General features: G+C 36.7%; 5 protein-coding genes across 7 annotated transcripts in view; 2 read left to right on the plus strand and 3 right to left on the minus strand.

The window, feature by feature from the left end:
• Positions 1 to 2,196, plus strand: part of LOC107004816 (NAC domain-containing protein 82-like) — a 12,987-nt gene extending 10,791 nt beyond the window's left edge. The window contains exons 7-8 of the transcript XR_003575295.1: positions 451 to 513; positions 1,717 to 2,196. The gene's annotated coding sequence lies outside the window, so the exon portion shown is untranslated. The remainder of the gene's footprint in view (positions 1 to 450; positions 514 to 1,716) is intronic.
• Positions 2,197 to 2,437: 241 nt separating this feature from the next.
• LOC107004582 (pentatricopeptide repeat-containing protein At4g19440, chloroplastic) lies at positions 2,438 to 9,484 on the minus strand. Of its 3 annotated transcripts, none has more exons than XM_015202829.2 (5): positions 6,624 to 9,484; positions 5,755 to 5,857; positions 4,092 to 4,132; positions 3,083 to 3,400; positions 2,438 to 2,912 (listed from the first exon to the last, which is right to left on the minus strand). In XM_015202829.2, exon 1 carries the CDS (start codon positions 9,311 to 9,313, stop codon positions 6,794 to 6,796), a length of 2,520 nt encoding a protein of 839 aa, XP_015058315.1. In that variant the 5' UTR covers positions 9,314 to 9,484; the 3' UTR covers positions 2,438 to 2,912; positions 3,083 to 3,400; positions 4,092 to 4,132; positions 5,755 to 5,857; positions 6,624 to 6,793. The 3 variants fall into 3 exon arrangements, with proteins under 3 accessions (XP_015058315.1, XP_015058312.1, XP_015058313.1); XM_015202826.2 differs by having other exon boundaries at positions 4,092 to 4,211; XM_015202827.2 differs by lacking the exon at positions 4,092 to 4,132.
• A 1,716-nt stretch (positions 9,485 to 11,200) lies between these two features.
• LOC107004583 (BTB/POZ domain-containing protein At2g13690) lies at positions 11,201 to 15,537 on the plus strand. Its single transcript, XM_015202830.2, has 2 exons — positions 11,201 to 12,166; positions 14,310 to 15,537. Exons 1-2 carry the CDS (start codon positions 11,468 to 11,470, stop codon positions 15,243 to 15,245), a joined length of 1,635 nt encoding a protein of 544 aa, XP_015058316.1. The 5' UTR covers positions 11,201 to 11,467; the 3' UTR covers positions 15,246 to 15,537.
• A 332-nt stretch (positions 15,538 to 15,869) lies between these two features.
• LOC107003444 (pentatricopeptide repeat-containing protein At1g20230) lies at positions 15,870 to 18,747 on the minus strand. Its single transcript, XM_015201772.2, has one exon. The coding sequence runs from the start codon at positions 18,669 to 18,671 to the stop codon at positions 16,392 to 16,394; it is 2,280 nt and encodes a 759-aa protein (XP_015057258.1). The 5' UTR covers positions 18,672 to 18,747; the 3' UTR covers positions 15,870 to 16,391.
• Positions 18,748 to 18,838: 91 nt separating this feature from the next.
• LOC107003423 (pentatricopeptide repeat-containing protein At3g24000, mitochondrial) lies at positions 18,839 to 22,893 on the minus strand. Its single transcript, XM_015201746.2, has 3 exons — positions 20,364 to 22,893; positions 19,579 to 19,941; positions 18,839 to 19,363 (listed from the first exon to the last, which is right to left on the minus strand). The coding sequence occupies exon 1, from the start codon at positions 22,860 to 22,862 to the stop codon at positions 20,805 to 20,807; it is 2,058 nt and encodes a 685-aa protein (XP_015057232.2). The 5' UTR covers positions 22,863 to 22,893; the 3' UTR covers positions 18,839 to 19,363; positions 19,579 to 19,941; positions 20,364 to 20,804.
• Between the last annotated feature and the right edge of the window lie 1,142 nt (positions 22,894 to 24,035).

Raw genomic sequence — 24,035 nt, forward strand, 5'->3', positions numbered from 1 at the left:
ACCCCTTACTAATACTATATAAAGGTGTCTATAGAAATCTTGAAAAGCTATAAGAATAAATCATAAAATCTTTCAAAAATAAACTTTGGAATATTATTTTTTGTGGGCAAACAATATTATTCAACCATATTATATTATATTCAAATATAGCAAAAATTACAAAAATGGGAGGTTCATCAATGGTTCCATTAAACAGAACATCATCAATTGAAAATGAACCTAGAACTCTCAATCTCAACCAAATTCAGTTTGCTAGAGTAAGTTATTCTCTTTTCTTTTTTTTCGTTAACGATATTCAAGATTTAATATAAATATATTCGATTTAATATATGTGTCGATAGCAATATTCTTACATTCAATTTTCTTTTTTCCAATACAAAATTGATAAATTTTACTTCTATTATTTTAAATTGAAGTCTTAATTAATGGTTCTTGATTTTTGAATTGCAGGATACAGCACTTTATCTTATTAATACAAGAGGTTTAGAAGAAGCAATGAGAATTTTCACTGAGGTAATTATTTTCTATAATCTCAACCCTTTAATTACTCACAGTTGGTTTGAAACATCGATTTTTACTTAATGTATTTTTTCCATACGAAGTTTGTGAATAAGTGATTGTCTGATAATGAGCCAGGAATATCCGTCTTTCTCCTAAACAGGATGGATTGAACTCATAATTCATTAGATTGCTTTTTATGAATGTCAATTAAGTATCGTAAGTGTTTAAGCCATACAAACCTTCTTTTTTTATCCGCTTCACAATCGTATTCTATTCAAAAATCCGTAAACAAAATATCTTTCTTTTGAGTCAAGTCTGTCCAGCTGATTTAATGCGGTTTATATTTTTTGTATAGTTTGTAGGCTATTCTATTGTGGGGTTTAGCGGTTTTGAGTTATGCGATTTTTTTTAATAAAACTAACGTCGTGTAGAAAAATAATTTTAATTTTAATAAGTATATTACTTAAACAATTTTTTTATTTAAAAAAGTGAAAGAATTGTTATATAATATTTATGAATACCTAACTTTTGGTTTACGTGTTCTATTTTTATTTTACCATAATTAGTGGTATTATTCTAAGTTAATTAAGGGTCTTTTGTTTATGTTACGTAGTGTATTTGCATGGCGCAATTGGATTGCCTGATGAAATTAATTAATTAGTTGTACCACCTTTATGTTGGACCTATCATTATAAATAGGGATTTAATTAAGTTCATAATATTTTAAATATAATTTATTTTTAAGAAATCCAATAATAGTATAATAAATAGTGAAATATAAATTCAGATATTAAAGATATAATGAAATTTAACATTTGAAGAGATTAAATTTATAAAATTTTGAACTCTTAAATCTAATTCGTATCTATTGGTTGATATAAAGTTGGTGAACAGTAGATTTATGTAATAATTTTTTTAATTAGGTGTAGAGTCGTAAGAATGAAAGAAATAGAAATATCTTGAAATTTTTATCTAAATAAATTTTTGAATTTGTGCATTAACGTTTTATCGAGGGTTGTTTTAAGGTGAGAATGGTTATATTTTGCGCTTGAATTTATTATTAAAAATAAAAGTGTGTTACATAAATTGAGATCGAGACTGAAAGTATCGAGTTTAGCTTAGCTTTTACCCATCGGTAAAATATAAATAATTTTATATTATCATGTCATTTTTGTATAATTTTCTAACCTTTTATTTTAATTTTGTGTTCAATAGGGATTGGAACCAGTTTCTCAATGTGTACATGACAAAGAAGAAGTTATCATGGAATATGCTAATGAGGAATTAGAGAATTTATCAAATCCTTCAAGGATTAATCCAGTAACTAGAGACATTGCTACTGCTCCGTTTTAGTTTAAACATAAACAGTTCGATATATGAAGCATTCTGAATGAAAAAAATAATCGTCTAATCAAGAGGTGCGATAATAACGGGAGGCTTTTAGTTTCAAAAGTTTGAAACTATAATTTATACAGTGTTTTTATCGTTGTTTTAAGACTTTTTTCTTATGCTACTTTCGAATGTATAAATTAATTTAGTTCTAGGTTTTGTGATATGTATCACAAGAAAGAAGAAGTGTAGGAAGGCTCTTCGTTCTATAGGTTTTGGGTGTTCTTTCATTCTTTTCAACTTTTTTTTAACGAAGTACATATTTAATGCTTTATATAGAACATATTGGAGGTCGTTTGGTTGAAATTAGTTATGTTGAAATTTATATATATATATATATATATATAATAATATAATAAAATTACTTGATGAATATATTTATATGTGATATTGAACTTGTATCTTATGTACTATTATCTTGATTTTGTTTAGTTTAATATTTATGAACGTACTTGCAAATTGCAACTTCCATCATTTGTCTCGTTATTTATAATAAATAATATACATCACGATAAAATATACATTTGATATAAACAGACTTGAGATGTAAATTGAAGTGTAAAACATATTTACTTGTAAGTGATAGTGATGTTTGAGTCAATTTTTGTACACCTCAATTAAATTTACGATTCTATCGAAGATATCAATGAACTTGTAAGTAGTGGTCGAGTCAATTTTTGTACACCTCGATTAAATTCGTGAAAATCCACTCTTTCTATCAAAGATATCAATGGAACTGTTCTGGGTTCCCACTTGGGCCTATTTACAACTCTCCCTTGAACCTATTTCACTTTCTAGGGAGCTGTTGACTAATGACCTGGGAATGTGTGATGCCTGGGAAGCATGAGTAACCCTTCGCGTACGAGATAGTAGTTACAGGAGATTGATCGGTTGGGGTCGAGTGATCACTGGGGTGCGACTACCCCGCTTCATGTCATGCTCCCTTCAACACACAAGTAACATGGCAATCCTGACTAAATTGCTTCAGCGATTATACTACTGATGCACCATGTGTTGAGAGCCTGCAAAAAAGTGACATCCTCTCATGGTATCAGCACAAAGATTTACACTTCCTCAGCTTATATCAGAGAAATTACTCTTAATGTAATTGAAAAGAACCACAAGAGCAGCAAGATGGGATGGTTGATTCATGGAAAACAAGAAAATACAAAAGCAAGGGACTAATGGATACCTATAGATGTGGAAGAACCAAGAAGCAATTGTGAACGAACAGAAGCAGACATCTATAGCAGATTGATGTGCAGAACATACACGAAGCGATCTCTTAGGCGACTGAAACAGCACAATCGAATTTATAGTAACATTTGATGCTCTCCACAAGATGGTCTTAGGCCAAGGTGGCTCTGCCACTTTTGTCTAATCTGCACGAACACTCCCCGTGGCTGAAGTAGGTTTTGGCTTTTCAAGTGAGTCCGCTCAATCATACAAGGGCATGGAACCAAACGAAACTGTTTAGGGGGACAGTGCAGTCTTGGACTTATCTGCTATCCTGTGGCAGGAGAAGTTTTGAGGCATTAGGATCAGATCACACAATGTGTTTTCAATCTATGACAATTGACAACAGGACATCTAGAGATTTAGGTAGTTGCTTATGTAAGTAAGAAAACTATTTTAAAAAATAACTTGCACTACAAACAAAAGTATATCAGAAGCAGTGCTTGAGGAATACACAGACCTCTGGAAAAAAGAAGGAAAAACTAGTTATTTTCCTTCCAATACCAATCAACATGGATGTGAAGACAACAAAACAATTATCAAACTACTTCTAAATTTTCATTAGTCTACAAATCAAAATCAAATCACTTTTAGTCAAAGCACAGAAGTCCTTCATTCAAATGCATAACCTTTATATTTTTTTTCCTGATAATTAGAGAACTCATTGATACTTCACCATGATTGTATGATCAGAAAATCTAGCCAACCCTCAGCAAGTTGGCATTTCCATTTTACGCCAAAAAGCAAAAGAAAGCTTGTAAAAAAATCACAAAGAGAAAATTTGACCCTCAAAAACGGTTCTTTATCCCTATTAAACGTTCCGCGCTTTGTTGCTTCCCGAGAAAAAAAACAAAAAGGGGCCAACTTCCACTTTGTTAATCTCTGCCTCACTATTGTCTTGGCTACTGTTCTAGGAAGATGCAGAATGTTGCATACATCAATAAATAGTTCAAATGCAAAATTACCATGAAATAATGTGGTCCTCAATTCATCCTCTCCGTGCTTCCTGCACATGACCACCAACACACATGACACAACAATGCATCTTCTCCTTCATAAGTTATCTATTATCAAGATAGTTCCCCCTGCAGACACAACCAATTGAAGACGCCTATAGCTTGTGTGGTGCTTAAAAACTACTTAGTCCTGGTAATTTAACTAAATTCAATATTTGAGCAATAAAGGAGTTCTGCTGAAAAAGATTGTCATCTATAAGGGATGATACTGTAGCTTTCAAATTCTTTGTTCTTTATATGGAATCTGTAGCTCTCAATTATTTTTTTTGATAACCGTGGTGTTCAGATCAGCTTCCACGCACTTTGACTAATTCCACAGGGTATTTGCTACTTTGCTATTGCTACCTTCCACCAGCATGAGTAGCTTTCAATTTTAAACCTCTTATGAATCTTAATGATGTTTTTTAAAAAAACTAATGATTTAGAGTTAAACGAAAAAAAGACTCGCAATCCCTTGCAAATCAACTATATGGAAATAATTGAAAACAAAACATGTTGTCTACAATTGTCGAATGTCCTATATTTTGAAAATTCTATGCCACCACATTCAATATGTCCTTAATTTCATAAGTTGACCACCTTTTCCATACCAATATATAAATTATAGATGAAAAGAGCTCAAGAATCCTTATCCATCTTGGGTATTCACAGCATCTGGAACAGACCTATAAGCTGACACTACCTTCCTTTCAAAACCTAATACATACCATCTTCACCCCTGTTTAAAACTACATGCTTCCATTTATGGAGCTGCAATATTAGCTCCAATCAACTCCTAAAACTCCTTACATTAAGCACCCAACCCCTAAGGCTGTGGCCTAGTGGTCAATGTTTTTTTTAAATCAAACTTGAGCTCGTGCCTCTTTTATTTATTCAATAAAAAGAATACAGTACAAATCCTCCTGGCCCAATTTTCAAAAAGGAAAGTAAGCTGACTATCCTCTTTCTAAAATTAAACCTATTCCCAATTCTTTCCCTAAATGGTTAAAACCATGAGGTCTCAGATTATTCTCAGTGGAGACAAAAAAAAATAAAAAATAGGTGATTCTTCCCATCTGTCCTAGCCTTGGTGGACAGAGTTACCAGGTACTTGTTGCTGGTGGGAGGTGGCAAGTATCCTGTGGAATTAGTCAAGCTGTGCTTTCCTATATCACATCCTTCATCTAATTTGTTTGCATATCTAAGAAAATCAACTTTTCTCTATGCAATTTGGTCAATTTCTCAAAGTGAAAAGGCAGAATTTCAGTGATTTTAAGGACAACTTTCTTTTTCCAATAAAAAAACAAAAGGAACAGAATCTATTGCACATAATCTATCAGGAATTCCCAATCTAGCAGAAATTTGTCCAAGCTACAAATAGTTTAAGAATATAAAACATGGAACTTTTCCGGTTTATTTATAGCTTAATTCTTGAATGGGTTGAACTGGCTCCATAAGTGAGGAGAAAAAGTTAGAAAATCAGTTCAACTAGAAAGTCATTCTTTTCCTAGAGCAGCAAGTAAATGAGCTAAATTAGGAAAAGCTAAAAAATATGACAGAAACAAACACAAAATTAGGGAGGTGCCACAGAAAAAAGTACACTACATGTATCAGACAACCATACAAACATTACCATAAAACCATCCACCAGCTGCTTGGTTCCTTGATCTTCCCAGAATATGCAACTAACTCAAAGCACAAGGAAGTAATCTGGACCCACAATAACGAACCAGTTTCTAGAAATCAAAAGCAAAGGCAGAAAAAAAAAGAAAAATCAATATATGTTAGCTCCAAGAGGGAATGAGAGTGATATAAACGATGAGAAATTTCATGAGAAAGTATAATACAGATAAGTCACGAGAACATGAAACAATGGTACTTTTTAGGACAGGTACTGGAACTGTGAAACAAATTATAAAGCCCCATCAAAACTCATACAACTTCAAAAGATTATACGGTGCATAAATTATTAATTTGGCCATCATTTTACAAGTCAAGGCTGATCAAGGACAAGGAAAATATTGCATGGCATGATATTTTATGTATATGCTGGTTTGAGGTGGCACACAAATCTATCAGCACTTTAGTTCCAAGACAACTGCTTAAGATTGAGGACAATGCAAGAGCACTAAATCACTATCCTGATAAATGGATCAGAAAGAAAACAGGAAAAAGATAAAAGAAGACATGGTTGTCTAATGATATTGAAAAAGTAAAATCATACAATCAAAGATAAATACTGAAGGCCATGCAAGAAGATGACACAAGAAGTTCAAAAAAGCAATAATGCATGGTTGTGGCAACATGCTGAAACTGGTTAAAATTATAATGCAAGCACCTATTATTTCAATCTCCAATACTAGGATGACAGCCCTACCTCTTAGAAATCACACATAAGAGTTTTAGCATTTTGACTCAACCCTTTTTTTTCGAAAAACAAAGGAATCAGCAAAAAGGCTATAATTGAGAAGAATCATTAAGTTTCAAAGATGATAATCTAACCCAATTTGCAGGTGCTGCCTTGACTCCATTGTGTCATTAGAAAATCAGGCAGATATATGTGCTTTTCAAATGTCCAACTGTGCTTGAGCTAGTATATAGCTGTGTTGCGTTAAAAATGTGAGGTAGAAAAAAGTCCAACCAAATGAGTGTGAACTTTGTGCCAGGTCAGTTCATTCTTGGTTTGCACTTGCTGATCTCTGGGGAAGTAAATTCACTAAAGAAGTATATGTAACTTCATCTAAACCAACTCCTGTATGGGAAATATGATCTAAAAGTGAAAAGGCTTCTTGTATTTCCCCTTCCTTTAAAAGCCCCTTTGTCAAAACGTTATAGGTGACCGAATCAGGAGTATTTCCTTTCTGTACCATCTCGGCGAAATACTCCTTAGCTTCTTTAACTTTACCAGCTTGACAATAACCATCAATAATGACTGTATAAGTTATTTTATTAGGTTGTATATTGTGTGATAACATTTCCTGCAAAATGCTCCTCGCTTTATCCATCTGACCTAACTTACAATATCCACCTATCAATGCAGTATAACAAACAACATCAGGTAGAACTCCCTCCTTACGCATCCCATCAATAAGGTTCTCAGCATCTTCAATAAGCCCAATATTGCTCATGCCATGTATAAGAGAGGAATAAGTGACAACATTTGGTAGAATACCTCTGCTTCTAATGTCATCGCGAAGTTTAAGGGCTTCTTTCACATTTCCATTTCTACAAAAAGCTGCAATAAGAGTGTTATATACAATTAAATTTGGGGCTAAGCCTTGTCTGAGCATCTCATGGAAAATGTCCCTGCCCTTGTCAAGTTGGTCAGCTTTGCACAAACCATTAATTAAGGCTCCATAGGTATAAATATCGCAGACAAGTCCCTTGCTTCGACATTCATCCCAGAGCAACAACGCTTTATCTATTTTACCCTTCTCACCAAGCCCATGCAGCAACACATTGTAAGTTGATACATCAGGTGCAATTCCTTGCTTCACCATTTCTTCTCTCAACATAAAGGCGCCATCCAAGTTTCCCTCTTTGCAAAATGCACATATAAGAGTGTTATAAGTCATGCTATCTATTTGAACACCACTTCTTAACATTGTTTTCAACAGCCGAACAGCCTCTTGTATGTTACCAGCTTCACAAAGTCCGTGAATTAGAGCATTTGAGGTAACTGTATTGGCAGTGAGCCCTTTCATTAGTAGCATATGCCAGAGCTCAACTGCCTCTGAATGTTTTCCTTCCTTGCAAAGCCCACTAATTAATGTGGTCAGCAACCCATCATTTGGCCTCAAACGTCTTAATGTCATTTCCTTAACAAACCGTAGTGCAGCAACAAACCTAGAATTCGAACACAGTACAAGGATAACATTACTGAATGAACCAGGATTTACACCCAATCCATGTAATAACATCTCTTCTAAGAATTCTTCAGCTTGACTAGCTTGATTTACCTTGCAGAAACCTTTGATCAGTGAATTGTAAGTAGCTGAGTTGGGAAGAATTCCTTTTGTTAGCATTTCATTCCTAACCTTTAGAGCTTTCTGAATATCTCCTGCTGAGCAATAACCATTAATGATGGTATTATACAAAACCTCGTTCGGAACAAGCCCTTTGTTTGACATTTCTTTCAACACACAATCAGCTTCATCAAATTTCTCAAGTTTCATCAGACAATTAATAAGCATGCTATACGTGACAATACTTGGGTTAACACCATTTAATATCATTTCTTCCTTTAGTAGGAATGCGTCTTCTAAATTACTAATCTTGCAAAGCCCGTGAATGAGGTTATTATAAGTGACAACATTTGGCACAATACCCATGTTTTCCATCTTCCGAAATAACTCCTTTGCTTCCTCCACCTTCCCCCCTTTACAGAAAGCATTGATCGCGGTGCTAAACAAGTAAACATCTGGTTTAACACCGTCCTTCAAAATCTCAAAAACCTCATAACTCTTCCAAAGCTCATTCTCTTTCACAAGAGAACTCAACAGAAAGTTGCAAGTTTTCAAAGAGGGATACACTCCCCTACTTGCCAACGACCTGAACACATCCAATGCAGCATCAAAACCAACACTTTTGAATTGAGTACAACACAAATGAAGCAAAAGATCAAAAGTCCTAACAGCAACACCAAAATCCGAGACACCACTTAACTCCGCTAACGAAACAGCAACCTCTACATGCTTTTGTTGTAAACTATCAAACAATGCAGGTAGTTTCCCATCAATTAACCTAATCAAAAGCAACCTAGCTGGAGCATCATGATTCGAAGCAATAAGCAAACGAAGCAAAGTACAATAAGATCTAACACTAAAACTAAAACCACAAGTACCAGAGGCTACGTGGAAGAATTTCAAAACATTCAATGGTTTCAAAGACGAATAAATTTCCAAGAAAATAGCATCAAACTGTTGAGGAGTCAAAAGGGTCAGTAAATCTTTAATCTTTAACGAATCTACAGGTGGGTTTGAAAGAACTGAAACAACCCACTTCCGCAAATTCAAATCTAATCCCTTTATCTGTTTCTTTTCTGAGCTGCGGTTAGGCTTATTTGAGTCCCCTTTCTGTAATGGTTCACTGATTTGATCTGAAGAAGCAGTATAAATCACACAAGTTAAAGGACGTTTGATATGTGAAAATATAGCTATAGTTTTGGGAATTTTCAATCTTCTTACGTCCATCTATCAATATTGTACGCATGTGTAAGAGAAGAAAAATGGGTTTACGACAGAGATGTAAGTAGAAATGGTGGTGATGAAGCCATGTGTGTAGGGAAGAAGAAAGGCCACGAAGATGGAGTTTAACTCACAGGGTTTTGCCTTCGCTAGTTTGATCGGAGACCGCAGACAATTTGGGAGCTTTTGGGCTGATAGAAAAGTCAAATTAGGCCCAATATTGAGTTTTTTTGGGCTAAGAATATATATTGGGCCAACAAATGTTGTAAGTCTTGAAAATATTTAAAAGTTAGGAACAATGATAGTTCGAGGTTTATTTATCAGATATAGTGATAGTTTGTATAATTACGATTCATACGTTGTATAGAACTTTGATTGTTTGTTAACAAAGAGAAGAGTTCATTGTTTAGGCCCTATTCTGGGTCTGTACTGAAAGCGACAGTGATATTCTTACCGTTTGTTTTGTATCTTTTTGCTTCAAATCTATTGGATATATTGTATCTATTTGTTCAACCTAATTGTATCAACACATATCAGAGTTAAATTCGGCTTAAACTTCTATTTTACGAAGAAAGATAGGAAATCCTCTATCCCCAAGCCCCTTTACTAGGTTGGGCAAGCTTTTTGATGTCTATACTTCAAGAAATTGTTGGTCGGGAGACAGTTTTAATAATTCGATTGTTCGACTTCTGCTTTTAAATTTTCTTTGAGAAATCCATCAATTTTCACTTTGCATGTGCACAAAGATATCCTCAAATTCAAGATATGAACTTCTCAATGATATACTAAATTTTTAAAGACATCACTCATTAAAACTAGTAACAATTTTTCAAAATCCGTAATTTGAATATATATATATATATATATATATATATATCATTTTGGTACAATATTTTAATTAATGTGATTAAGTTAAACCACTACTTATGATAGTTACTTCCAAAAGGATCAAATACTAATGTGATTATGTGAATAAGTTAAATCACTACTTATAATAGTTACTTCCCAAAAGGACCAAACACTAATGTGATTATGTGAATAAGTTAAATTACTACTTATGAAAGTTATACTTCCCAAAAGTTTATTATAATCCAACTGTATGGAACATTATTTTTTGAAAACTCATCCAAGCCACAATTTTTGAAGAGAATGTTTCCCTTTGGACATATATACTAACATTTTGTTGGAGTAGATAACAAATATCTTATCAAATTAATTATGACGTACGTAAATTAATTTAAACTTCATAATTATTAAGAAAACATAATTTTCTTTTTAATTTATTTAAATATTATTCATTATATTTTTTTTAATTTATTCCTTAGAAAAAAATATTTCATTTGTCATCTAAGATTGATCAAAATAGAATATAGCCTTCTTCCCACTCATTATGCACCCACTAGGCTATAAAATCAAAAAGGCAACAAGTAGATCTGTCAATTACTTATTAAATAAATATTCAAAATCTCCTTTTCCCCTTTTTTTCTATTAGAAGATGAAAGAAATAACTACTTCCTTCCTTTCATCTCAATTTATAATAATATGAATCAACAAATATTTAAGAATAAACTTTTCATTTTACTTTTAAATTTTATGTGAAGTTAGAACGAGACTTTTAAGGTAAAATTATTATCATCTAATTAAAAAGGTCATATGTTGAAGCAATTAGCTCTCGTAAATATAAGATACGATAGTATATAATAATTTTTTAATGATTAATATTTCCTTCTAATTTCGTATATAGTGACGACTTAAGCACCTTTTCCAAAGAGATTTTTAACGGTAAAGTTATTATCAGGTTATCAAGAGGTATGATTGATATACATAATTTGTTATTGGTTCAATTTTTTATCGGAGTATGCGTATAGTGATAGCTTAGTGTATCTGAAAAAAAAAAAATTCAATTTCACAGCTCACTTTGCCAGTATCTATACTGTTGCTTTTGCCGTCAGCTTCACAAAGCATCAGAATCTCTTCTCTACCAATACTTCGCCCTAGAGAAGAACATGGCGATGCCCATTTCCCAAGAAATGTAAAGTTTCCACATTTCTACATATCGGATCAAACTGAGTACTCTGTAAACTGTGTAGTTCTTGAACCATTCGAAGGTTCAAACATACATACTGTCGTTCTGTATCTTTTAAGCTTTTTACCCTCGAAATGCACGACCCAACGCGCCTGAAATCTCAACCCCACCACCACAATCGCCGACGTGAACCGCCGTCACATCATCGCCGAGCTTGGTGTTGCTCATTTACTGTACCACCACATAGTCCGGAGAACCCAGCTGTAGTTCCGGCTCAAAATCCCAAGAAGACCCAATCTTTTCTAAAACCGGAAGTACCCACAAAGTCTTCTTCCAATTCCTTATCTTCTTTCCCTAATTCTCCTCAAAACCCCTCCAGACTGACCCGAATTGACCCACGTCGGATCCTCTCACCGGGTCGGGTTTCTCCGATTGATTCTATTGACGAAACCCTAAACCCAACTGGCCCGGTTAGTTTCCCTGAGATACCCAAGTCGCCGACTCCGGTTGATTGTGAGCAGCAAGCTAGTGGTGGGGTTGGGGTTAGGGATGATTGTAGTTTGGGGATCTTTGATGTGAGGTTGAATCTGAAGGGAAAGAATGGTAGTGGCTTAGTGTTGGAGCTTAGCTCTGAGGTTCTTAGTACCAATAGTTCTGTTTTTGCTGATTTGATTGCTGACTATCGGAAAAATTCGAGGGGTTTCTGTAGGATAGAGGTGCCTGATGTGGAGAATTTAGGTGTTTTTCGCGATACAATTGAGCTTATGTTTGAGGATGATATTCCTCGGAAACTTCTCAGGGTGGGTGCTTATCGCGCCATTGATGTGCTCGAGGTAATCTTCTGAAGATCTATAATTTATACTACATCAATCATTTCAAGTGTTCCCAACTTTTTTTATTTGGAAAGCATTAGTAGGTGTTTATTAGACTAAGATAGAAATGCTGTGAATTAATTAAGCTTTGTTTCCGAAAAGGTGATGAATAATTTGGTTATCAAATTTGTCAAGTCAATATAGGTTAGTTAATTTGGAACAGTGGAGGTAATTGAGTTACTTAAAAACCGAATATTTGTCAAATGACTATTAGGTATTGGGGTGTATTGATGGTGATTCCTGAATGAATTACTTGTTTATTTGAGACTGTGGAACTCCTCATATGTTTTTAAGCAGTGGGAATAGTATGTAGACACCTCGTGATAAAATTGGCGACGTATGTCGTGTTTGAACACTAATTAGGCACACAGACCTTAGCAGAACAATTGGAAATAGCACGGTTATTCTTAAATAATTACTTGTTCATCTAAGAATATGGAACATCCCACATGTTTTATCAAATATTGAAGAATATGTAGATAACTTGAAGAAGTTAGCATCTTATATTCCATGTTTGAAGGCTTATTAGATAAGCTGCTAAGGTTGGAACAACCACATAGACTCATTAGAAATTGCATGGTTGGTTCAGTTTACTGAGGTTAATTCTTGCACTGCTAGTCCCTTGAAACCCCAAAGTTCTTTCCGGCATATTTATGGTACAAAGCTAATTCAGTGTTTTTAATAGAAGTCTGACTATTTCCTTAAGTCTAGTGTATGGCTGGGACCATTCTCTTATAGGTAAAGTTCTATAGTAAACTTCCTCTTCTTTATTCTTGAACAAATTTCTAATTGCTCAATGAAAGTTGCAAAGCTCTTAAGGTGGTGCAACCTCAGTTACTCAGTGTGATATAATGCTGCCGTCCGACATGTCTGCTTTGCTGTATTCTTTTCATCATCCAGTTATATCTCCAACCTCTCAAAGTCTCATGAGGCTCTATAGTCCCGTAGCTTTCAGGATGCATACTAAGGTGCCTGAAATGGCCAGAGCTTTACAAAACAATGGAGCAAGTTTGTTCTACATAACTGATACCTGCAAAAAGCCTTTAACTGTATTTGATGTGGGTCTTTCTAACTTTCTGAAGCGGGTTGATCTCTGTTTTCCTAATTGTGGAAGCAAAAACTTATATAACTTTTCTCTAACATGGAGAAAAAATTTGTAATAATTTTCTCTAATTTCTGAATATTAGTTATAATGGAACTGCTAAGTTATGTCATGTAGGAAAAAGCCAGTAAAACCTGTAAATACTTTTGGTTGGTATGTTATCCCAGAATGCGTGTGCACCCTTTTGTTTCTTTAGTCTTCTAAATGCCCTATCATATCAGTCCTCTGGTCAAATTTTGCATTCTACTAATTTTTCTGCTGAATGACTTTTAAGTATTAAAAACTGCTTGAGATTGCTATTTCTGTTACTAACTGAATTCAATGTGAAAGAGGGTCCATTTCTATTGAGTGTCTTTGTTTTGTAATTGTTCTTATCTCGTGGAATTTCGGGTCTCTTTTTCCTTGTTCCACCATTGGTTTTACATGGCGCTTGGTAGCCAGTTTAAGCTTTTTCTTCCCCATCTTCTTAGGGTACTGAATTGTTGTACATACAGTGAAGATCCTCTTTTATTGAATCGAGAAATTTGACCTTACATCTTCCATAAAAGGAAGAATGTTCATTGTGTGATGAACTCTATGGGATCGATTGACAGGACGCATTAGAAAGTCTAATGCATGTATCAGTTATGTTATTATTTGATCTTTTATTTGGTAGGATTTTGAGCCTATATAACTAATATATGTATTGGATATCTACACTATTCAGTATTTTAGGGTGTATAACTAATACACAGCAAACCATGGTACTAGCAATTTATACATGGATAAATATGGGTAAAGAAAATATTACTCTTGATACACGAAACCAAACAGTGGATAAGAAAATTCTAGTATTACTAATACACCCTATTCAGTACTATTATATACACTCTACCAAACAACTCCTATTGGTTTTCACACAATAAAATACACGCCTGGTTGTTTGGCTAGTATTTGACTTTTCTCTCTTCCCTGTCTTCAACTTGTCTTGGTGGTTTCATGCTATCCCTGGTTAATGTTTAGGTATCAGCTGGAATCAAATTCAACCGGAGTGTTTTATCGTGTTTGAAGTACCTTGAAGCTGTTCCTTGGACTGAGGAAGAGGAAGAGAAATTGAGAAGATTGTTTAATAAAATGAAGTTTGATCATGAAACAGCTAGAGACATTTCGGCCAGACTCTATGCTCTAGATATGACAGATTCCCAACAGACTTTGTCTAAGCAGCTTGTTTGGTCTGTGACCACCTGCATTGATGCCAATTCAAGAAACGAGCTAAAATCCTTAGTCAAGGGTCTCCTGTGCAGAAGCTCAGTCTATGAAAAGGACTGCTCTGATCTGAACAAGGTGGATATATTTGCAATATGCCTGTCTTGTATAAGTTCACTTGTTAGTTTGCTTGAGGAGGCAACTGCTACGAGTCCATCTGTAAAATTGGCTAAGAAAGAAGACCGGACCTTGATTGACCGCATATCTAAGCAGGTTGACAACATCATATGGCTGCTTGAAATTTTGCTCGATCACCAGATGGCAGAGGACTTGGTGGATATATGGACCAAACAAAGTCAGTTGCTTGCAATGCATAAATGTGCATCTCCATTGGTCAGATATGAGCTTAGCCGGGTGACCGCTATGCTATTCATAGCAATGGGCACTGGGAAAATGCATTGCCGCTCTGAAGCAAGGTCGGGGCTTCTTCAGACATGGTTTAGACCAATGCTGTTGGACTTTGGATGGTTACAGAGATGCAAAAAAGGCCTAGACATGAAGGCATTGGAGGAAGCGATGGGTCAAGCACTCCTTACTCTTCCTTTGAAGGAACAATATGCTCTGTTTATGGATTGGTTCAAGTGTTTCTCTAAGCATGGTACTGAATGCCCTAACCTAAGCAAATCATTCCAGATATGGTGGCGACGATCGTTCTTGAGAGGCTCTGAAACTCATGCCAGTGAATCTAGGTAGAATTGCTTGTATTTTTAGTCCTGTTTTCTTTCTAGTGGGAATGCTGTAACTTGGGCAATCTGAAACACTTGGGAAGTCAATAATGTAGATTTACTAATTGTTGTGAGAGGAAATGGAAATCCAATTCAGTATATATGATGCTTTTACCATGATAGAGGATCTACTTCTCTTCAAGCATAAATACATAAGGGTATTGGTATTGCTTTTACCCTTAGATGCCTAGAATTCATGTGTACACTTATGTTAGTTTTTTTCTTCTGATTATTTGCAGATAAAGCCCTTCATTGTTTGATTTTGGGACTATTGACTACTTTACTAACTGAATGGTTTAGCTTTTAAAAGCCTTCCCATTTATGTAATCTTTAATTCCTTGTATTCTTTTAAAGCTAGTCCTTGTTAAAAATCAAAAAGGAAAAAGGAAAAGTAAAAGAGGGAGTGTGTTGCACATTGCAAAGAATCTACACAGGGAGAAATGACTTGCAACCCTGTAAATCATCTCTAACAAGCACAGAAGACTAGATGAATAAGTAGAATATTTAAGCTGTCAACTTTCTCAATGAACAATTCAGAAGAATGAAGGTCATTTAACTCGGCGAATAAGAGAGAAATCTCATGCATCAGAGGTTGAACAAAAAACTTTCTTGTTTAAATAAGAAAAATGGCATTAGAAGTGCTTGATGTTATTAAGAATGTCTGATAAGAACTTACAAATAATATCATTAAAAGTTGGCTGGTTACAACTTACAAGTGCTTGGATGTTAGATTTTCGCCTTTGGAATAAGACTTGGCTGATGAGTTCCAATTTCTCATAAACGCGATAGTCCTGGTGTATCCACCCCACATTTTGGATTCACAGATCCAGCTTCCAGGTTCTGTCAAATGCTCAAATTACTGTCACTCCACCCTTCTCAGACTCCATTTTGTGGGACTACACTGGATATATGTTGTTGTAATCACCAAGAATCCCCAATTGATTACAACTACTTGAATTGTTAGATTTAGACACCAGGGTTAGACTTGGCTGCTCAGTTGCATCTTCGTATAAATGCAACTGGTTCTGTTGCATCCTCCTGCAACTGGATTCACTAACATCCTGCTTCGGGTACTCTCAATGCTTGAGGAACTTCTCAAGATTACAAATCTCAATCACCAATAATCTCCACATGAGCAGATACCTTCATTGAAGTGATGATAACGGTTAGCATCTCTAACATAAATTTCTCTCCCTTCAAAGCTGGAGATGAATTTGATAAAGGTATGGCAGTCACCACAAATTCTAAGGTTCTTAATGACTCTTAGAGGAGTCCCTGGGTTAGTGTTCAAAATTCCTAAAACGACAGCCAACTTCTCACTATGCCCACACAAGATCAACTCCTTATCCTGTTCTTCAACATCTTGCAAAACAAATTCTGTATCATGTGAAACACCTGTATTCTTCATGTCCATGCTTAATTTTCGCAACTTTTCCATAATCTGTGGCATTTGAGGATGTAAATCATCTCCTGCTAATAGCATGTGTACTTTGTTTTTGATTTCAATCCAACTACATCCCGGATTTTTACTCAAGCCCACATGTTTCATCATGTCCCTTACCTTGTCTACTTCATTCCATCTGTTGTTAGACGCATAGATATTGGATAGTAAGATGTAGTTTCCAGGATTCTTGGGTTCAATTTTAAATAGTTTATCAGCAGCAATCTCACCCAAACTCATATTACGATGTGTTCTACAAGAACTCAGTAAAGCACCCCAGACACATGCATCTGGTTCAATTGGCATTGTGGAGATCATATCATAGGCTTCTTTAAGCTTTCCTGTGCGACCAAGAAGGCTGACCATACAAGCATATTGCTCTACTCTGGCCTCAAGTCCATGAATTCTAGACATAGAATCGAAGTAATGCTGCCCTTGCTCTGTAAGGCCTGCTTGACTGCATGCAGATAAAACACTCGTGAAACTAATGAAGTCAGGTTTCTGCCCACTTCTTTGCATTGAGTCGAAGATCTCAATAGCTTCCTTAGCCTTACCATGCATTGCGTATCCACTGGTCATTGCATTCCAACAAACCAAATTACGTACTGGCATCCTGTCAAAAATGACGCGAGCCAACTGAATCCTTCCACAATTGGCATACATATCTATTAATGCACTACTGACATAGAAATCATCTGAAAACCAATTTCTCAAAGAGAAGCAATGTGTTGCCTTTCCATGTACTAGTGCTGCAATATTGCCACATGCGGGAAGCAAACAAGAAACAGTTACAGAGTTAGGCCTCACCCTAGCCAACTGCATTTCTCTAAAAATCTCTAGCGCTTCAAGGTCTTTGCCATGTTGCGAGCAGGAAGAAATCATCGAAGTCCACGAGACTACATTCAATTCCTTCACTTTGAGCTTTAACTTTTTGAAAACTTTAAAAGCCTCATCAACAAGACCATTCCGTGATAGCCCAGCAACCAAAGCATTAAAACCACCCAAATCTATTTCCTCTGCCCCTTCAAACACTCGCGACATCTCCGAAGTACACCTACACTTCCCATACATATCAATTAACGCGCTGATAATACAGTTATCAGACTCAAAACCCATTTTAATGACATGACTATGAACTTGAACACCCAACTTGAGATCCTCCAAGTCACTTACTGCAGGAAGAACACTCGAAATACTCGTCCCATCACTCCTAAACCCGTCCGAATTCATCCTCTGAAACATCAAAACCGCCTCCAAATAACATCCACTCTGATTAAACCCCGCAATCATCCCATTCCACGAAACAAGATTTGGCTCAATACCCAACTTCCCGCCTTCATCAAACACCATTTTAGCATTAAAAACATCCCCTTTCTTCGCATAACCACCAGTTAAAGCACTCCACGAAACCACATCCGGCTCACGCATTTTATCAAACACCTTACGTGCACATTTCAACTGATCACATTTCACATACATATGAACTAAAGAAGCTTCAGCAAAAGAATCCAACGCCAACCCAGTTGTTAAACCATATCCATGAACTTGTTTCCCAACTTCTGACGCCGATAACCCAGCACACGCTTTAATAGCACTAGGAAGTACATGTACATCAGGTAAAATACACTTTGATAGTAACCGAGAAAATAAAACAAGGGTGTAACTAAAAAGATTAGATTTTGATGAAGCGTGAATGAGAGATTTGAAAGAGAAGATATTGGGGTTGGGAAGCGAGTGAAGAAGAGATTCTGCATTAGCAAAGCAATTGAAGTTGGCGTAGAGGGAAAGGACCTTGTTGGTGAAATGGGTGTCACTGGAATGGCCAGTTTTGAGTATATGAGCATGAACTTGCTGCGTTTGGGATAGCGATGATGATCTTGAAATGAGGCTTAGAATGGTATTGGGCATAAGGCTATCCAATACACGTAGAGATTGAGCTTGTCTTGCATTCATGGAGTTCTCTGTAGTTCAATCAAACTATATGTTATATCAAATATAAATTGCATTATTCACAAAAGACCCTTTTTTTTTCTTTTCTATACATCTCTTTGTATTTATTTCATTTCATTCACTGATGAAACCTTTTTATATTATACAAAGCTATAAAAGGAAGAATTATATTTAAGAAACATCATGATAGAATTGTACGACTTGATACTATATTCAACACATTATTCATGTTGGATTACTCACAAATTATACTAAAAATCATCATGTTATCAGAACTACGAACAAAAAATTGACCTATCAAGTGAAGGAGTGTCGCGTGACACCCCTGGGGTAAAGGATTGATTCGTCCCTGGCTACCACGTTGAATTCAAGTAACAATAAAGTTTCTTATTGGAAAACTTCACAGGAGCATACTAGGTTTCAGCGATTTCTGGCTGGAGAGAGGAAGGACATCCCTTGACTGAGTTTGTCTACAACATTTCTTGCTTTCTCACTGCAAGTACTTCAGTTATAAGCTTCTTTGACACGATCTGGTGAAAGATCTTATTTTCTTTGCCACATCCTTCCATATCTGATCTGTATCCTGATCAACAAAACACAGTCCCCGTTCATACAGGAAAGCATAATTGAGATGATCAAATCATAGTCGCATTAGCCTACACCTGTAACCATCGGGTCTCTGAATCCAAACTGTCCTGTATTCATTTGATACAAATGCTATTATAATGACTAACAAAGATGATCTGGAACTTATCGAGCAGAGTAAACTAATTGAATGTAAAGTAAACGGAGAGGTGAAAGGCGAAGGAATATATAAAAGTTCTCACAGAATAGATCTCGATGTTTTTGTTTTCATTCGAGGGAAAGTAATTGGAAAGTACAATGATTGAAGACAGAATCGAGAACTTACTGGTGCTTTCTACTTGCTGTCATTAGAATCTCAAGTTCTCTGTGACATTCAGCCTAGTAACAAGGGTTAAATGAACTAGCAATCTTTGACCTAATTCGAAGTTCGGGGTCCAATATGATTGTCTTACCCTCATAACACTGCAGTCACATTTTCAATCAAGATTCTCAACTTTCGTCTGCTTCACCATGTGCTATGGAATTATTTCCAGAATCTTTGGCCTCTGCCATAGTATCTTCATGGATCCATGCTCTTGTACTATTCTCAAGGCTTTGACTACCTACACATCCCAGAGGAATTTGAGAAGCATTTCTGAGTTGCATTGCTACACTGCTACCCCATTATCAAGTTCTACTGTAATTGTTCCTGAAGTTCAACAGAGCAGCATTAACTCATTTCTGTTTATTTTGACAAGTAAATTCATAAATGTCAGTATGCAGCACCAAGTAACATTATTTATGTCATTAATGAGAATATACACAGGACAGAGGAAAACAAAGTGCCTTTACACTTCCTGATTGATCTCCGAGCAAATGTTCGCTTTTTAAGAACTGTAATTACTACTTTATGGGAGATTCTGTGAGAGAGTTCGACCCACGTTGTTAGAAGCATGAACATGAAGCAATTGTATCCGCTATTACCTAAAAGATTGTACATAATAAGACATGTTGTAGGACTTGTCGCGGTCCTGAGCAAGAGACAATGTGGAGTAGAAAATGTAACAAGCTCTTAAAACACAGAAGGTAGAACTCAAGGTACATGAAATAGATAAAATATCGAAGACTTACTATCTTTCTGCATAAAGGTCCCTTCATTTCATAGCTAGATGCTTCTCTAGAGAATCTGCAAGATGGTCTTGATTCTCTACAAGTGCAAAAATCATCGGCAATTGGTACCAGTATTTTCCAGAACCTCTGGCCATTATGCTATCATTCATGTGCTATTCAAAGAGGCAGAGACCATGCGAGTAACCTGGTTCTAACCATGTGCTAGAAAGCAATAAAGTAGTCAAATCAGCCTTATAAGGCAAAACCATTTGATGGATGACTGTATTATATAAAAAATGCTTGTGTATAAGCCAACAATCAATTTCGGTAGGAAAACATGCATCATCCAATCGCAACAATGTCCAACATGATAGTCAAGTCCAGAATGATTTCACGTTAGCACAGATAATTTGAACGAGTCTTTGATAGTTAACCATTGCATATATGGGAATTATTTTTGCACTACCAGTAGTCTCCACAGGAACAAGAACCATTACGAAAATGATGGAACCGATTAGTGTCTCTCAGGATGATTTCCCTGTCTACCACCTTTGAAACAAACTTAAATGCAGTATGGCAATCACCACAAACTCTGATATTCTTCTTTATCCGGATAGGGGATCCAGGTGGAGAATTGAGAAGTGCAAATGCTAAAGCAAGTCGTTCACTATGGTATTGCAACCTCTCTTCCCTCTCCTGCTGATCCATAAACCAAAGCACGTGGCTAGTGTCTGGAACATAGCCAATTTCCTTAATTTTATCAGTTATCTTCTCCCACATGTTACGGATCTCCTCTCTCTGTGGATGAGCATCGTCATTTGCTACAAACATATGAACAGCATTCTCAATCTCCACCCAACTACAAGCAGGTTCTTTCTTAACTCCACTCTGGTTCATCATTTTTCTAACTCTTGCAGCATCACTTCTTCTACCAGCAGAGGCATAGATGTTGGACAGCAAAATATGTGGTCCTGAATCATGTGGATCAAGTTCAAACACGCGTTCAGCTGCATAAACACCCAACTCCAATTTTTTATGCATCCTACAAGCTCCAAGCAAAGCTTTCCAAATGGCTGCACTTGGTTTAATTGGCATTTCATTAATGAACTTTTCAGCACGGTCAAGTTGACCTGATCGACCAAGGAGATCAACAATGGTCACATAATGTGAAATATTAGGTTCTATTTTAAATTTCTTCATCAATTCAAAATAATGCATTCCATTGTCTAGAAGCCCAGCATGACTGCAAGCTGTGAGAGCACAAAGAAAAGTCACTTCATTAGGTTCAGGTCCTATCCTACACATCTCCTCAAAGCACTCTACGGTTTCTATTCCAAGTCCATGCTGAGCATAGGCGGTAAGCATCGAGTTCCAAGAGACCACATCCTTTTTCACTAACCGATCAAAAACCTTTCGAGCATCATCAATGCTACCAGACTTAGCATACATATCAAGCAGAGTATTACCAATAAAAGCAATAAGTTCCAACCCTGATTTGATCATATGAACATGCACCCATTTCCCGGGCTCTAGAGCTCCAATGTTTGCACAGGCTGCATAAACACTAGAAAACGTGAAGTGCGTCGGCTGAAATCCGCCTCTTTTCATCTCACAGAAAAGCTTCAGAGCAATTTCTCCCTCACCTTTCCTCGCATGCCCCGCAATCAAACCGTTCCACGAAACCTCATTCTTGCAACTTAACTTGTCAAACACGATCTTCCCTTCATCCATTAGTCCACACCTTGCATACATATCCACAAGAGCACTCCCAACATAAACATTATCTTCATATCCACACTTCACACATGCCCCATGCAATTGCCTACCCGTACCTTCACTCTCCAACGCTCCAGCAGCCTTGATAACACTCCCAAACGTAAACTGATTCGGCATAAACCCAAACCTCAACATCTCAGTAAACAAAACCAACCCCTCCTTAGCACCCTCATTCTGCGAATACCCAGTAATCAACGCAGTCCAAGAAACCATATCTCTCTCAGGCATTTCATCAAACACCTTCCGAGCATCACCCATACTCTCGCACTTAGCATACATATTAATCAACGTGTTATTCGGAACAGTATAATGACTAAACCTCGACCTCAAGAAGTGTTCATGAACTACTCTACCTTCTTTCAATCGTTTCCATTCCGTACATTTCTTCAGAAGCTGATTGTATAAACTAGCATCTGCATCCATTGCTCCATTATCAATAAGATATAGTACTAAAAGCTCCCCATTTGGAGCCTTTTTGAGAAGATCTTTGTCTTGTAAAACACCAATAGATGAACCAAATAATTTACGTAAACGTTCATAGCCTGCTGCTGCACATGTTGTAGAGAAAAATTGCCGAGCTATGGAGATGACTGAATTGAAAATTGATGGATTTGTGGCGCAATTTCTCAGGTGTATAGCCTTTGTCATCTCTCTCACTGCAGCTATTAGCTTAAGTGCATGCGTCTGAGTTGCAAATGGGAAAATAACACTGTTAACGGTTTTTTTTTTTATAACTAAACACATTGTATTACCAAAATGGCAATGTACATCTCAAAAAATAAACAACATGCCTAGGTAAACCAACCTGTAACCCGGAACGACAAGTAATGAGTCTTTGGCAAAGCCCCAGGTTCACCGGTTTCACTGCACCGGCCTGAGCAGGGGCGGAGCCACCTAGGTACAAGGGATTCATCCGAACCCCCATTGACGGAACATTATACTATTTATATATGGTTAAAATAATATTTTATGTATATATAGTAGATGTCGAACCCTTCGGCTACTCCGTGTGTTTATTTCTACGAATTTTGAACTCCCATATTGAACATTCTGGCTCCACCACTGGGCCCGAGATAGGGAGGAGGAGCCCTATGCAACACATGTACCTCCACAGACAGTGGGGCCGTAGCCAGCCCAGCCACCACCCGCACCAGTTGCAGCTCCTGATCTTCATGCCCTTCTGACTCAGATACTAGCCGCAACGGCACTAGAGGTTCAGCCACTACCAGTCCAGGATGTCATTGCGCGAGCAGAAGATGCTCGGGTTATTCTAGAGGTTGGCATCGCCTATATTCTCAAGGGCGATTGGGGAGGACGTCTACGAGTTCCAACTCACTTTCAAGGAGCAGCTACAGTCATTAGGCCTCTTGGAGTCGAGAGGAGCCGATTTCATCGCTCATCAATTCCGTGGGCCAGCCAGGCAGTGGTGGTGCACGTATCGAGAGTCCAGGCCAGCTATATCGCCTCATATATCTTGGAGTCAGTTCTCAGATGCTTTCTTGGCCCGGTTCATGCCACGAAGCGTGAGGGATAGGTTTCGTGATCAGTTCTCCAGATTGGAGTAGGGCCCGATGACCATCTCAGAGTATGAGGCGAGGTTCCATGAGTTTTCTCGCCATGCTACCATGATCCTGCCCGCGGAGGAGGAGAGAGTTCGTTGTTTTGTACTTGTTTTGTTGGGAGCTCTGTACTAGTGACTTCCAGGTTCTGGAAGGGATCTTTATTTGTATATATTTTGGTTTGCTTCCATCTGTTTATATTGTTATCTTATATTTTGCCTACTCTTTTTTAGTTTCTACCCTTAGACCCATTACTTGTTCCAGGTTATGGGTTGGCTTACCTACTGATGGATTATAGTAGCTACCGTCATGACTCGAGAAATCAGGTCTTGACAATTTCTTTTCAGCCACAACTCGT

This window comes from Solanum pennellii, chromosome 11, assembly GCF_001406875.1.
Source record: "Solanum pennellii chromosome 11, SPENNV200".
Lineage (NCBI taxonomy): Eukaryota > Viridiplantae > Streptophyta > Magnoliopsida > Solanales > Solanaceae > Solanum > Solanum pennellii.

What these genes read in the sequence shown, in the direction of transcription:
- LOC107003444 (XM_015201772.2), bottom strand. Translation starts at nt 18,671, where the DNA reads ATGAATGCAAGACAAGCTCAATCTCTACGTGTATTGGATAGCCTTATG.
- LOC107004583 (XM_015202830.2), top strand. Translation starts at nt 11,468, where the DNA reads ATGCACGACCCAACGCGCCTGAAATCTCAACCCCACCACCACAATCGC. An exon ending in GCGCCATTGATGTGCTCGAG is followed by an intron (nt 12,167 to 14,309) that starts GTAATCTTCTGA and finishes GTTAATGTTTAG; the next exon opens with GTATCAGCTGGAATCAAATT.
- LOC107004582 (XM_015202827.2), bottom strand. Translation starts at nt 9,313, where the DNA reads ATGGACGTAAGAAGATTGAAAATTCCCAAAACTATAGCTATATTTTCA.
- LOC107003423 (XM_015201746.2), bottom strand. Translation starts at nt 22,862, where the DNA reads ATGTGTTTAGTTATAAAAAAAAAAACCGTTAACAGTGTTATTTTCCCA.